This window comes from Electrophorus electricus, chromosome 18 (assembly GCF_041902795.1).
Source record: "Electrophorus electricus isolate QZ-2024a chromosome 18, ASM4190279v1, whole genome shotgun sequence".
Classification (NCBI taxonomy): domain Eukaryota; kingdom Metazoa; phylum Chordata; class Actinopteri; order Gymnotiformes; family Gymnotidae; genus Electrophorus; species Electrophorus electricus.
This window is the reverse complement of record NC_137514.1, coordinates 11,434,903-11,449,992: the sequence shown is the minus strand read 5'-3', so window position 1 is coordinate 11,449,992 and position 15,090 is coordinate 11,434,903. Positions and strand designations below refer to the sequence as shown.

The following is a 15,090-nucleotide window of genomic DNA, read 5'->3' as shown; positions in this document are numbered from 1 at the left end:
GAAAGATTTCTTTGGTTAAAATCTTTGGTCTTTGATCGTGTAATTTGTCGAGCTCCAGGCAGCCGATTTAGTGCTTCTGCCACCAAACAGCCTTCTGGCAGTGTCAGAAATTTTGATCCAAAATCTCTCAGTGTGACCGCTGCTACAACGCACCTCTAACAATAACCAGTAGGAAGCAGGCTGGAATCACACACAACCAATAGGAAGCAGTCTGGAATCACACACAACCAATAGGAAGCAGTCTCTAGTCACACACAACCAATAGGGAGCAGGCTGGAATTGCACACAACCCATGCACCAACTTCAAATCTACAGCAGTATGGTGAAACGAAAATGAAATATGTGGGACTTTAAGTATGTGTGACTTAGTGGCATTGTGGCAGTTTGATGTCTCCTTTTGGCAAAAATAAGTTGCATATGGATGACAAAAGTAGAATCTATTTCAGTTGCAACATCTCATACAGGGTGATATGCAACATGCGTATAAGGTCACTGGAATCACACAGTGTCAAGCTGGCTTTACACACACACACACACACACACACACACACACACATGCATACACACTTATATAATCACACATAGATTTATGAATATACACAGGCACTTCATGGACCATTATACAGTCAGAAATATAAGCAGATGTACACATACACACACATGCTCTCACATGCTATGAAATAGTTAAATAGGCATACCCATTCACTGTCATCCTCACAGACACAGTGCACAAATACACTGGATGCATGCACATACACACACGCACACACACACACGCAACACGCAATAACAAAAACTGAATTGACCAGGGTCCTTTTGGCGAGCGTATTAAAATTTCAGCAAAAGCGGCTACACCATTGGTAGCCAGGCAGAAGCAAAGACAGTTCATTTCCGTTAACCTGTCGGTCACTCACCCGGGAGCACAGCGTCGCTTTATCAGCGCAAACCAGGAAGTGCTACCACAGCCAGCCAGCCATTCACAGGTCCGCACTCATAACAGGAAAGCTTGCTGAAACCTAGCAGTGCAGGCTGATAGTGTTAGCATGACAACTTCACGAACTTTAATAAATGGAGTGAAGATTAAAAGGGGACATCTATTTGGTACCGCATGGGGATGCCAAGAGAGCACTAACCTCCGCTCAAACCCAGAAACTCTCAGCTTATTAAACTTTAGTGAAACCATGTGTCCCATGGTGCCCATTCATAGTACATTTGGTAAAATTTAATTGCTTTACACTTCTGAAGTTGCTGAAAATCTGCATAGATTCATGTGTATATTGAGTATAACATCCTTTATTACAGGCATTATTAAATTAATTATAAACCTTTGGAACACTTCTAACTAGTCTAAACACATAGTATGAAAGACACAACAGTGGAAAGATGGCTTTGTCTTCATTGCATCACTCATATGGGATAGTGTCCAGACTTCAGAAACCAGGGGTTTGAAATTCAAGCTGTTTAATATTAATAAAAAACGCAACAGACATCTTAATGTCTTTGTGGTGTCTTAAATTCACTGGGTGCAGTGCACCATGGTACCATGTCAAACTCAAAACCACAAATTCTGATTCTGGCACTGGAATGTTTGATTTAAGCACAGTCTGATATAAAGCCAAGACTATTATAAATTATGTGATTACTAAATCACATTTTATCCAGAACAGTAAAAAAAAGTTTTAATCTAAAAAAGTAAATTCACACAATGTAGCACTTGTGTTAAGCCATAGCCTATTATGTCCTATGATCAAACTTGGTTCACTTTATAGTGCCCTATAAATTGAACCACAATAAACACACTAGTCAGAAACCGATGCTATTTGGTTCATTTAATTCATTCTTAATTCTAATTTGCTTAAGATTGGTGGCAACAGAGATTTTTATTAGTTTTATCAGTTTTATCAGCGCACATATGCAGGTTCTGTAAACCTAATAAGGTGAAGATTGTAAGACTGTATGACTGCATTAGGTTGTTGTTTTGTTTAATTATCTGTTTAGAAACAGCTGGCCCAATGTATATTTTTGGAAAGGATTTTGTGAAGTCTGAAGTGAGATGTGTTTGAGTGCTGTATTGGTAATCAAGGTTTGAAAAGGGAAGTTTAATTATTTCAGTAGACATATTTACAGCGGTTCCCTAAACCAGCCATGACAAATGACATCCCGCTGAACATGCTAGGATTACGAGTCAGAGAGGCCAGAACTGTTTTGATATTTCGCATTTGGGGAGTTCCTCAGTCCCCAGGGTTATTTGTGCAGCGGTAATTTGTGAACAATGCAATGTATATTGTTTCTCTCTCTCTCTCTCTCTCTCTCTCTCTCTCTCTCTCTCTCTCTCTCTCTCTCTCTCTCTCTCTGTGTATGTGTGTGTCTCTTTCCTCTCAGTTACTGGCATGACTGAGTTTCATTCAGTATTGCCAAAGCAATTGGTTACAGTCAAATAACTATACACAATACCGCTCTCCATAATAAGAAGTCTACAGGTATGGTATATCCGTGTAAAACAACATATGGGCTCCTACCTGCAGAAACTCACACATAAACCTGTTTCCCTCACCCTCTCTCTACCCCTCTGACAGACTCCCTGGGCGGTCCCTTCCCCTCCTCCACTCACCGATGCCACCACAAGCCCAAGCGCTGCTTACCCCTGCAGCCATGCCCGGGCATCCCCGTTAGCCCGCTGCTCTTCCACCCGAGCGCCAAGGGCTCGCAGATCATCATGGACGTGGCACAAAGGGCTGTCAAGAGGCAGGCCAGCTTCTGCAACGCTATCACCTTCAGCAACCGACCCATTGCCCTCTACGAGCAGGTCCGCCTTAAGGTGAGAGGTTGGCGGGTGGGGGTGTGTGTATGGGGGGGGGGGGGGGGGGAGTTGGGAAATTTCACAATCATCCACTAAATTCTCAGCAATAATATGCCCAGCTGTTGATTTCCTGCATAAATTGCATAAATAGAGCCCAGGAGGAATACATGAGTTACTTGGCTGCATGGTGAAGGCATGAATCCTCAGGATCAGCGTGCAATTCTGCAGCACTGCAATACACCCACACACAGATCCAAACCTGCTCGGAAATAACTCCTTCTGTTTAGCATTTTCTTATATTTCCTTTCGCTTCTATTTAACCATAGATACCCATACCCACTCTGTCTCTCACCTTTGTCACCACACACACACACACTCACACACACACACTCACACACACACACTCACGCGCACTCACACACTCACGCACACACACACACACTCACACACTCACGCACACACACACACTCACGCACACACACACACTCACACACTCACGCACACACACACACACTCACACACACACACTCACACACACACTCACACACACACACACACTCACGCACACACACACACACACACTCACACTCACACACACAGACACACACTCACACACACACACACACACACACACACACTCACACATACACACACACACACTCACACACACACACAGACACACACACAGACACACACTCACACACACACAGACACACTCACACACTTACACACACACACACTCACACACACTCGCACACACACACACACACTCACACACACTCGCACACACACACACACACACTCACACACACTCGCACACACACACATGCACGCACACACACACATGTACGCACACACACTCACGCACACACACACACTCACGCACACACAGACACACACACTCACACACACACACACACACACACACATGCACACACACACACTCACGCACACACACACACTCACGCACACACTCACGCACACACACACATACTCACACGCTTAACACACATGCTCCTTCTCCACCTCTACACAGACAAACCCAGCCTCCAGTGAAGTTGTGCAGGTGAATCCCACAATCTGGTGCTCCTTTCTTCTCAGTCTTGCTTTATTGTCATGTCATTGCTAAGTTTCCACATCAGAGGCAAGCAAGTCAACACAGAGAGAGACAGACTGCTAGAGAGACAGACAGAGTAAGAGAGACAGACAGAGTGAGAGAGGTCTAAACACTGCAGGCTGTACCAAATATTCACTGTAATACTAGCTCAACCCCAACCCTAATCCTAACCCTAACAACCACACCCTCACACTAATTACTTTGAAAGGACCCTCTCATTTTCAGTACTACACTAACACACTTAACACATATACATAAATCAAACTGCATACACACACACACACACACACACACACACACACGTTGCCGCAATTTTGAAATCCAGAGATTCTCCAAAAGCCCAGGTCGTCGCAGTGTAAGTCATCATGTTCTTGACATGTTTGTAGTATTTATCCCCGTAGCTGGGCCAGCGGTTACTGTACCTCAAATAAAACAGAGCCCAGCTACTCTAAACACAGCATACTTCTCCTCACGCATGGCTCTCAGTCTCCTCTTTGGGCTGCCTTTAAAGGAATACTTCATCCAAAAACACTAACATGCCTCAAAAACCGAACGATAAGCTAGCGGGAGAATGGGACGGTGTACGTATGTACCTGTAACGCTAACTGCTCTGTGCTTGCTTTGGTTCTCAGCTCATATCATTATTAGCTGTGCTATCGCTTAGTTTGAAGTTTCCTTTTAAATCAAAACGAGGTTGCAAAGTTTTAAGGAAACATGGACATTGCCTTGCATTATCTTGTCCAAACTGAATGTGCCACAAAACTGCGGATCACCTTGCCACCGCGTACTATTACTGCATATGAACTGCTCATAATGTTTTTCTGCTGGGTGGCGTTTTTGCCGACAGCCGAAGTCAGTGGAGTATAATGGAACTGATGGAATGGAATCTGTTACTCTTTCCTTTTCATTTCGCAAGTGGGGAATTTTATCAGAGAAAGGGAGGGAAGCTCGAGGGGGTAAACACGGAGTGGATGGGTAGGCGATGCAGTTGTGTGCTTTCACACAAACCTCAGTCACGCCACACTTCAGTACTTCACAGCGCTCTCACTTTCATTTTGCCACAACAACAAGGATCACCGATACTTAAGATAGATGGTCACGAGCGTTTAACGGCCTCCGTCCGCAGATCACAAAGAAGCAGTGCTGCTGGAGCGGGGCGCTGCGCCTGGGCTTCACCTCCAGGGACCCGTCGCGCATCAACCCCGACAGCCTGCCCAAGTACGCCTGCCCCGACCTGGTCTCGCAGAGCGGCTTCTGGGCCAAGGCGCTGCCCGAGGAGTTCGCCAACGAGGGCAACCTGGTGGCCTTCTGGGTGGACAAGAAGGGTCGCGTCTTCTACCGCATCAACGAATCCAGCCCCATGCTGTTCTTCAGCGGCGTCCGTGCCACCGAACCCCTCTGGGCGCTCATCGACGTCTACGGCCTGACGCGGGGCGTGCAGCTGCTGGGTGAGTGATGCTTTGGCAAGGAGGGAGGGGGGGGGGTGTGCAGGGATTGACAGTGAGCCCTAGAGGTGGGGAGAGTCACTGAAGTCCTGGGTGGCCAGGAGCCAGTAGGGTTTGGAGACCACCTGCTCAAACGCACCGACAAAACCTGGTAATTAAGTGAAGGGTTAATTTGGGGCGCGTTTGAGGTGAGCGGTGCATTCGCTCTACTGCCTCATCCCTAGAATTCTGGAGTTTCCACGTGAGCACTTGCTGTTCTTTAAACGCGACCCGTGTGAAAGCTGTCCACCTTTGGCAAAGCGCCTTCCAGTATGAGCAAGTGTGTGATAATGGTTATATGGTTCTAGGAATATCAGAAGTGTGTGAGTGTGTGAAAAAGAGTGCCTTTTCAGGGCTGGGTCATTGTGTTAACAGCAACCAGGCTGGGGAGTGTAACCACACTCTGGCACGCATAGAAGAACTTAACAGAGCATACCATAGACTTAGCTTTGATGTGACGCTGGGTGAGAAGCTACACACACACAAACACACACATACGCACACACACACACATGCCCACATGCACATACGGCCTTAATGCCGTCATCCTTCGGGCATAAATATAGAAGCAGGTCACATGCTCTCCAGATAACCCCATCTATCCTAATTGCGCACTGTGCCAATTGACAGCAACCTCGGTTCCTGCTATCTGTCGATTGTATGTGATGTTTTTCTTGTTGTGAGTGTGAGTGTGTGTGTGTGTGTGTGTGTGTGTGTGTTTGTGTGTGTGTGTGTGTGTGTGTACTGTTATCTAAGGCCTCTCCATCTTCCAAGTTGTGGCGCCGACATATACAACCAAGCCCATATTCCTCTACATCCTACTGCCTCACACAGGCCTGACACAGTGTGTGTGTGTGTGTGTGTGTGTGTGTGTGTGTGTGTGTGTGTGTGTGTGCGCGCGCACGTGCGTGCATGTGTGCGGGTGTGTGCGCGCAGGTTCCTTCTTGCTTCTCTTCCCGGCAGCAGTAGCAATCCTCCATCTCTAAATCAGAAAGCTACACTTCCTCTTTCTGTGACAGCCTGTAAACTGGCAGATGGCCAGTGGTACTAGGTCATCAGAGCACTCCCACTGCCCCACAGAGAACCGAATGCCAGGCCTGGAAAGATCAAAGTGGACTGGCCCCACACGTCTGGTCAAGGCCGGAAGGGATGGTAGCTCGCAGTGTATTAGCCACAGAAGGAGAAAGGTGAACCCACCCTGCTGGCTGCTTGTACCAGTCTCATTGCAAACTCCTCTTCAGTTCACACTGACAAGCCCAATAATTTCTCCACATGTACAGATTTTTTTTGGGGAGGGGGTGGGTAGATGGCAATACATGACGTACATTGTAATTAAGTGTTCTGAATTTAGCCTCCTTTTATGGCACAGAAAATTAGAATTGGTGACCTTTATTATGGATTCTGAGTTGCAATGGTTCCCACCTGCATGCATCATGTACTGATAACTACAGTTCCTTGTAATTTTCCACATTGCTTTTGGCCCCAAGAACTCTTATCAGAAGCATCAACATTTTGTATGCTGTAAGCATACCCGTCAAACACACACACACACACACACACACACACACACACACACACACACACACACACACACACACATACAAGAAAATCTTCAGGAGAAGCATTCACTTGGCATTTTTCAAGTTGTTTGTTCACCTGAAGAACTATATGTGCTTTTAAGTGACCAGTCTATGCTGAGATGTATCTGCATCCAAATACATACTTCGCAATACTTCTAAGGCATTTTCCTACTAGAGTTATTTGCCAGACTTAGAGCCGCATGCTCTGCGAGTTTGATACATTTGGTCAAGTGCGAAAGATGTCAAGTTCGGGAACATACAGAGAACTTATCTCTGTTCCGTTCTAAAACTGGTGGTCCGGAGTGCCCTTTAAGTGAACTCTGGTATGGGATCCGCTGCACGCGTGGAAGTTGTCTGTTCCCAGCACCGCGTACGTGGATTACATCATTTCGTAATGTGACTGCTTCAACTTACCATGTCACTCCCCTTTCTTAAGTTTCACGGCACACGGTGAGATGCCATGTGCCCGAAAGCGCTGTTCTTTACCACACGACTGTATCCGAATAACAAAAATCAGTAAATTAATGAACCTGGCACCCAAAATTTTGCAGACCTGCTCGCAGATATGTGACTAATGGAACCGCATAGCTGTTCCAGGGTTTAGTCTTCTGTATGAACGCAAATCAGCAATAATAATAAATAAGAAGAAGAATTATTATTTCTACAGAACCTTTCACAAACCCAAGGATGCTTTATGTTAGAGGTGGAAAAAGGCACTAGGAAGGATAAAGAACAGTAAAACAAAAAAAGGTTTTTTTTGAAGGAAGGCACATAATAGTTGCAGAGAGACTGTGGTAGAGGTTTCTGAAGTTTAGGAGCAGCGACTCTGAAGGATCTGCCACGCATGGTGGTGAGTAGAGTAGGTGGGAGAATAAGGAGACCAGAGTGCAAGGATCTAAGGGTGTGGGAGGGACAGTGTAAATGAAGGAGCTGGGAGATATAGGTAGGACCGCGAAGACCGTGAAGAGCTTTGAAGGTTAGGAGAAGGATTTTATGCTTAACCCAGGAGATAACAGGGAGCCAGTGTAGCTGCTGAAGGACGGGTGTTACGTGTGCAGGACATTTGTGTTACTGAAGGACGGGTGTTACGTGTGTAGGACGTTTGTGTTGCTGAAGGGAGGGTGTTATGTGTGTAGGACGTTTGTGTTACTGAAGGACGGGTGTTACTTGTGCAGGACGTTTGTGTTACTGAAGGGAGGGTGTTACGTGTGTAGGACGTTTGTGTTGCTGAAGCATGGGTGTTATGTGTGCAGGATGTTTGTGCTGCTGAAGGATGGGTGTTACATGTGCAGGACGTTTGTGTTACTGAAAGGAGGGTGTTACATGTGTAGGATGTTTGTGCTGCTGAAGGATGGATGTTACGTGTGCAGGACGTTTGTGCTGCTGAAGGATGGGTGTTACGTGTGCAGGACGTTTGTGCTGCTGAAGGACGGGTGTTACGTTTGCAGGACGTTTGAGTTACTGAAGGGAGGGTGTTACGTGTGTAGGACGTTTGTGTTACTGAAGGACGGCTGTTACGTGTACATGGCGTTTGTGTTACTGAAGGGAGGGTGTTACGTGTGTAGGACGTTTGTGTTACTGAAGGACGGGTGTTACGTGTGCAGGATGTTTGTGCTGCTGAAGGATGGATGTTACGTGTGCAGGACGTTTGTGCTGCTGAAGGATGGGTGTTACGTGTGCAGGACGTTTGTGCTGCTGAAGGACGGGTGTTACGTGTGCAGGACGTTTGAGTTACTGAAGGGAGGGTGTTACGTGTGTAGGACGTTTGTGTTACTGAAGGACGGCTGTTACGTGTACATGGCGTTTGTGTTACTGAAGGGAGGGTGTTACGTGTGTAGGACGTTTGTGTTACTGAAGGATGGGTGTTACGTGTGCAGGACGTTTGTGCTGCTGAAGGATCGATGTTACGTGTGCAGGACGTTTGTGCTGCTGAAGGACGGGTGTTACGTGTGCAGGACGTTTGAGTTACTGAAGGGAGGGTGTTACGTGTGCAGGATTTTTGTGTTACTGAAGGACGGGTGTTACGTGTGCAGGACGTTTGTGCTGCTGAAGGGAGGGTGTTACGTGTGCAGGACGTTTGTGTTACTGAAGGACGGGTGTTACGTGTGCAGGACGTTTGTGCTGCTGAAGGATGGATGTTACATGTGCAGGACGTTTGTGCTGCTGAAGGATGGGTGTTACATGTGCAGGACCTTTGTGCTGCTGAAGAGTGGCTGTTACGTGTACAGGGCAGTTGTGTTACTGAAGGGAGGGTGTTACGTGTGCAGGACGTTTGTGCTGCTGAAGGACGGGTGTTACGTGTGCAGGATGTTTGTGTTACTAAAGGGAGGGTGTTACGTGTGCAGGACGTTTGTGCTGCTGAAGGACGGGTGTTACGTGTGCAGGGCGTTTGTGCTACTGAAGGGAGGGTGTTACGTGTGTAGGACGTTTGTGTTACTGAAGGATGGGTGTTACGTGTGCAGGACGTTTGTGCTGCTGAAGGATGGATGTTACGTGTGCAGGACGTTTGTGCTGCTGAAGGACGGGTGTTACATGTGCAGGACGTTTGAGTTACTGAAGGGAGGGTGTTACGTGTGCAGGATTTTTGTGTTACTGAAGGACGGGTGTTATGTGTGCAGGACGTTTGTGCTGCTGAAGGGAGGGTGTTACGTGTGCAGGACGTTTGTGTTACTGAAGGACGGGTGTTACGTGTGCAGGACGTTTGTGCTGCTGAAGGATGGGTGTTACATGTGCAGGACCTTTGTGCTGCTGAAGAGCAGCTGTTACGTGTACAGGGCGGTTGTGTTACTGAAGGGAGGGTGTTACGTGTGCAGGACGTTTGTGCTGCTGAAGGACGGGTGTTACGTGTGCAGGATGTTTGTGTTACTAAAGGGAGGGTGTTACGTGTGCAGGACGTTTGTGCTGCTGAAGGACGGGTGTTACGTGTGCAGGGCGTTTGTGTTACTGAAGTGAGGGTGTTACGTGTGTAGGATGTTTGTGTTACTGAAGGACGGGTGTTACGTGTGCAGGACGTCTGTGCTGCTGAAGGATGGATGTTACGTGTGCAGGACGTTTGTGCTGCTGAAGGATGGGTGTTACGTGTGCAGGACGTTTGTGCTGCTGAAGGATGGGTGTTACGTGTGCAGGACGTTTGTGCTGCTGAAGGATGGATGTTACATGTGCAGGACGTTTGTGCTGCTGAAGGACGGGTGTTACGTGTGCAGGACGTTTGTGCTGCTGAAGGACGGATGTTACTTGTGCAGGACATTTGTGTTACTGAAGAGAGGGTATTACGTGTGAAAGTGCAAGAAACAAAGAGCTACCCTGGGGAAAGAACTCTAAAGGTAAATTTGCATTGATGCAAACAGCAGGACCAACTCAATAAATCACTGCATTATTTCATTATTGCTATCACCCTGCACCCCCTTACCATATTATCATAGTAATAAATATGTTAAATGAAAGTCAGCCTTGATCAACCTAACCAGAATGATGGGAAACTCAAACTTAAAGAACACAAGATCTAGAGTTCCAAAGAACAGATAGTATGAATCCCAAAAAGTCAAGAATTTCAAAGTCTAACGGATACACAGTTTCCTGTACCCTGGAGCAACTATATGTATAACACTAAAAAAAAAGGTTTAAGAATAGGCAACTTTTAGAACTGATTTACATTCTTTTTATCTCCAATAGCTTAATCTGTCACACTGAACATGGATCTCTCTTGAAACTCTGGCAAAGAGAAACATTCACGGTGCTCTGCAAATCTGCCTGGCTCAGCACTAACGTTAGTGCTAGCACTTTCATAAGCCCGAAGGTCCGCCTTCACTTCGGCTCTGTAACGTTGACAGCCATTCACATGTTTTCGAAGCTTCTCAGGGCCCTCACGGCTCGGGAAAGGTGTTGCTTTTAGAGCCCTAGAGTCATCCCTGTGCTAGCATTTGATTGGATGAAGTTGGCTACGTGCAGTTCTCGAACTGCACAACCACAGTATGGAGTTCTGGATGCAGGAACATAAGTGGAGAGGGATGAAGTCATTCCTCAAGGCATATGGCCAGGCAAAGAAGCAGGAATGTTGTTTAATAAATACCCCAGGCTGGGGCTACTTCATGGCCCTGTCACTCAGAATTACACACACACACTCACACACACACACACACACACACACAGAGAGAGAGAGAGAGAGAGAGAGAGAGAGAGAGAGAGACAGAAACACTGGACTGTGTTTGGGCAGCCGTGAGTGGCTTCAGATGTGAGAACTTCAGCGTGGAGTCGTGGTTGGATACAATTTGAAGAGCATGGCTGGGAGAAGCATTGCTCAACGGATCCACCAGTGTTAGACTCACGCTTATTGGGTTGAATTAACTCTCGGCGAACAAAGATTTATTTAATCCAGATGATTAGTCTTTACACTGAGCCAGAGCATAACAGCCACATGTCATTTGTATAATGTATTTGGTAATTAATGGCATTCTAGATGCTTTTTAGTTATGATCTTATTTCTCACTTGCGAAGCACTCTAATGATCTTTGTTACCTTCTGAAGCTGATCTATAGTCAGTGCTAGCCAGTGCTATTTATGTCATCTTTTGGGGTAATCAGGCTTGCCTTATACAGCGTGTTATTGCTATTTAGGAGTCAACAGGTTCTCATATAGACTGTTGGCCTGTATTCAAGAGGTGAAAAAAGCACTAAAATCCCTTACTTGATGGAATACTTGAGGTAGTATTCCTCAAGTATACCCAGATTAGAAAAGTACATCCAAGGTTACCTCTGAAACTCTCTGAAAGTGTCTCTATATAATATATAATATGGTCTCTAATATGAAATCTCTTATATAAAGGGAAAGTTACCATGACCATCAGAAGGGTTACATTTTAAATCCCTAAAGTTTATAATTTACAGTTTTGCATATTATATTAAGATACAGATTAGCAGGCACTGGCACATTTTTACCGGGAGATTTATTAAAAGCTTAGATAGAATTTGACCATCATTAATTTTGTACAGCAGTCAGTTACAGCCAGTTACATCTTACGATACAAACGATGTCTGTATCAAGAATGATCAAGATACTAGTTTCTTATTTAGTTGTTTCATTTTGCGGCAGTTCTATCATATGCACCAACACAATGATTAACTACAGTCCTTCATATGATTGGTTAAGTATTGTTTTCTACTGAAATGTAGACAACACGACTACAAGTGAAACAATATGCCATTACTCCACATTCCTTAATCATGCTAATATGTGGCAGCCCAGGGCCAAGGTCAAAAACGTCTGACAGGACTTTAAAAAAACCTCTGCACTCTACGGAGTCGGATACAAAATGGTCCAACAAGTGTAACTAAATGCACAAGAGGTTTTTCAGACTTTCAGTAACTGCTGCAAATGCACAGGCGCGATACAAGAAAAGAATAAGAACTGTGAACATTTGGGTTGCAAAGGGTTAATAGCTTGATGCTGTGCTCATAGATTTATGACTTTAGAGAAAGTTTAATGCTTCGTAGTTTTATGGCTTTATAGAAAGTTTTATGACTCGTAGTTTTTAATGACTTTAGAAAAACATGCCAAAAAGGTTTGTTAATTTACAAAAGAAATGTCATTGGAACTCTGTGGGAGAATTCAAGTCCTGTGGAATATGTTATGAAAAACTGTTTATGAGTCTGAAAGTTATAATGGAAAGAGACAGACCTGTCTCAGCTACCAAGGTGTGCTAAGAAATGCGCCAATGCATAATCCCCCATACTAAGGGGTGTGAAATTAAACACCGACAGACATTCGTGAGTCTAGGGCACGAGAGATGTTGCACTTCGGTACCCACTTGGATTTTGGACAGCAAAGCACGAAAACGTGGGGAGATTCATGTCATTCACGCATCGTTTTTATATGCACCATCAACTTTGCCCATAGCAGACCTTCTCACATGTCTTCCCCACGTTTGAGCCGTGCCGTTAAATGAGCTACTCAAACAGCAGATAAGGAGTAGGTGGTTTCTTAAAATGTCCAGTGCTCCTGCAGACCCTGGCTGCAAATGCTCAGCAGACCTGACACAACAGCGCAGCCTTTTAGATGCCTGTGTTTCAAAGCTGTTGAATTTAGCCAGTGGTTAGTCTTCCGTCCTGTGCTTTTTCTGTTTTAGCGTGCCTTTTCTAGTCTAGTGTGTCCTTATTTCTGTAGGCCTGCGGAAGCGTTTAAATATAAAATGTGAATACATACCACTTCCAGCACTTTGGAGTGCAACCCCTGATATGGGATTGCAGATACATTACTTCTCAGTACATAGTAGGCATACTCAGGTATAGCTGTCCAGTTTTCCTACATACACTTAAGTAGTTTGGGTTCAGGCAGTGCAGCAGACCTGAACTGAAAGCCTTGTCATATTGGATGGTGCATAAAGTTTGTGCCGAATCTCACTTGTCCACTAGTAGATTGGTTTTCTACTTAGAGTCATTCAGGTGTCAGTGAGCATGGCTAACGCAGTAGCTCGGCTCCCCAACATCTTGCCACACGTCTGAGAGCGTGCGTAAGGGCCAAGCATTTCCTTGTGTTTACTTTCTTCTACTCAGTAAGTTCATTGTCCTGAGAGAGCGGTCAGGGTAAATAGTAACAGAGAAAAATATGGCTGCAATGGCAATAAGCAAAGATTTACAGAAGAGCAGGCCCCTCCAAGTCACAGTAACTCAACAAAGATGCCGTTAATATGTCAATGTGGACGGATAACGGGGGGCTAAGCAAATAAAGCTGGCAGGGCCGAGAGAGAAACCGAGAAGAAATGGACTTATACTTGTGCCCCGATGAGAAGCTGGCTGACAATCTGTCTTCCAAAAGCCCCAGCTGTTTGGTCTCTCTGGATACACTGGTTAACGTCGCTAAAGTTCATAGCGCTAAGCTGAGCTACGCTAAAAAACAGAGGAAAGATAGCGCTTGTTTTGAAGCCGTTGCGCTACGCCACATACTTTCCCCCCGACTTTATTTACGAAATGCAGAAAGAAGACTGGTTGAATTCTCCAAAAAGAATCTATTAAATATTTTTTTTGCCAGCCAGGCCAAACGAAATTAGCACTGGAGTGAGCGGCTCTGGACTCAGAGGTGTTTCCATGCTACCATCGCTAAAGGTATTTGTTTGGAAGGTCGTCTGCTCCAGAGCCAAACGAATTAGGAAATTAGAAGAGCAGATGGCACACGATGCAGTAACTCATCTGGAGGGAATTTTTTTTCCGACTATGCCTTCTGCAGTGCTTTCCAGTGAGAAGGCGAAGAAAAAAATGCAAAGCAGTGTCAAGGTTGATTTTCTTCCTCTTCACGCTTGGCGTTCTTACAGGAAGCTGCAGGAAGAGCTCTCAAGGTGGCAGGAAGAAGCGGCGTGACCTGTTGTGGTCCTTTCCTGCCGTTAAGTGTCCTTCCAGTCATCTTTCCCAAACTTAGATCTCCTGGTTTTCTTCCCTTTTCCCCTTTGCCAAAACATGGACTTTTAAGGCGTGGCTCTCTTATATATAAGAGATATATAAGAGAGCCATATATATATATATATATATATATATATATATATATATATATATATAAGAGAGCCATATATATATATATATATATATATATATATATATATATATATATATATATATATATATATATATATATATATAAAAACAGCCAGGACAAACATGAGTTTATAAAACAAGTTTATATGAATTAAACATCCACACATTTGGGGAGGCAATGCATTCTGAAGCTTGTTCAAGAATCTCATCCTGGTCATATCAAAATAGGAACAACAGATAAGACCTTTTGCGTGAGAGCAGCCTTAGACCACACCCTTCTTTGGGAAGAAGGCAGTGCCTTGAATTGCACCCAGTCGAGAGGCTGGCCCGATCCCCTCGAATGCCGCAGTTCTGCAGTGTCTGTTGCTTGTTCCAACAGGCCGAAGCTGAATTCCCACCCCAGTCCCATAAACATTTAGCTTAGCGAGAAAGCCCGAGGTCAGGACCAGGCCTATATTTGCTGGGAACGAAGACGTAAAGCACGTGTAAAGACGTAAAGTGCTTGTAAAGATTAAAGTGCGTGCTTTGGTTTGAGACCTTCTACGATGAGGCTGTTGGTCCAGGCCTGGCCAGAGCTGCATGGATGATT

General features: G+C 45.3%; 1 protein-coding gene across 3 annotated transcripts in view; it reads left to right on the top strand.

Annotated features, from left to right (window-relative positions):
• The window catches only part of neurl1aa (neuralized E3 ubiquitin protein ligase 1Aa), a 37,330-nt gene that overhangs the window by 8,256 nt on the left and 13,984 nt on the right, over positions 1–15,090 (top strand). For all 3 annotated transcript variants that reach the window (XM_027010180.3, XM_081701180.1, XM_081701179.1), the window contains exons 2-3: positions 2,577–2,818; positions 5,044–5,365. In XM_027010180.3, the coding sequence (XP_026865981.1) occupies positions 2,577–2,818; positions 5,044–5,365 (564 nt within the window). The remainder of the gene's footprint in view (positions 1–2,576; positions 2,819–5,043; positions 5,366–15,090) is intronic.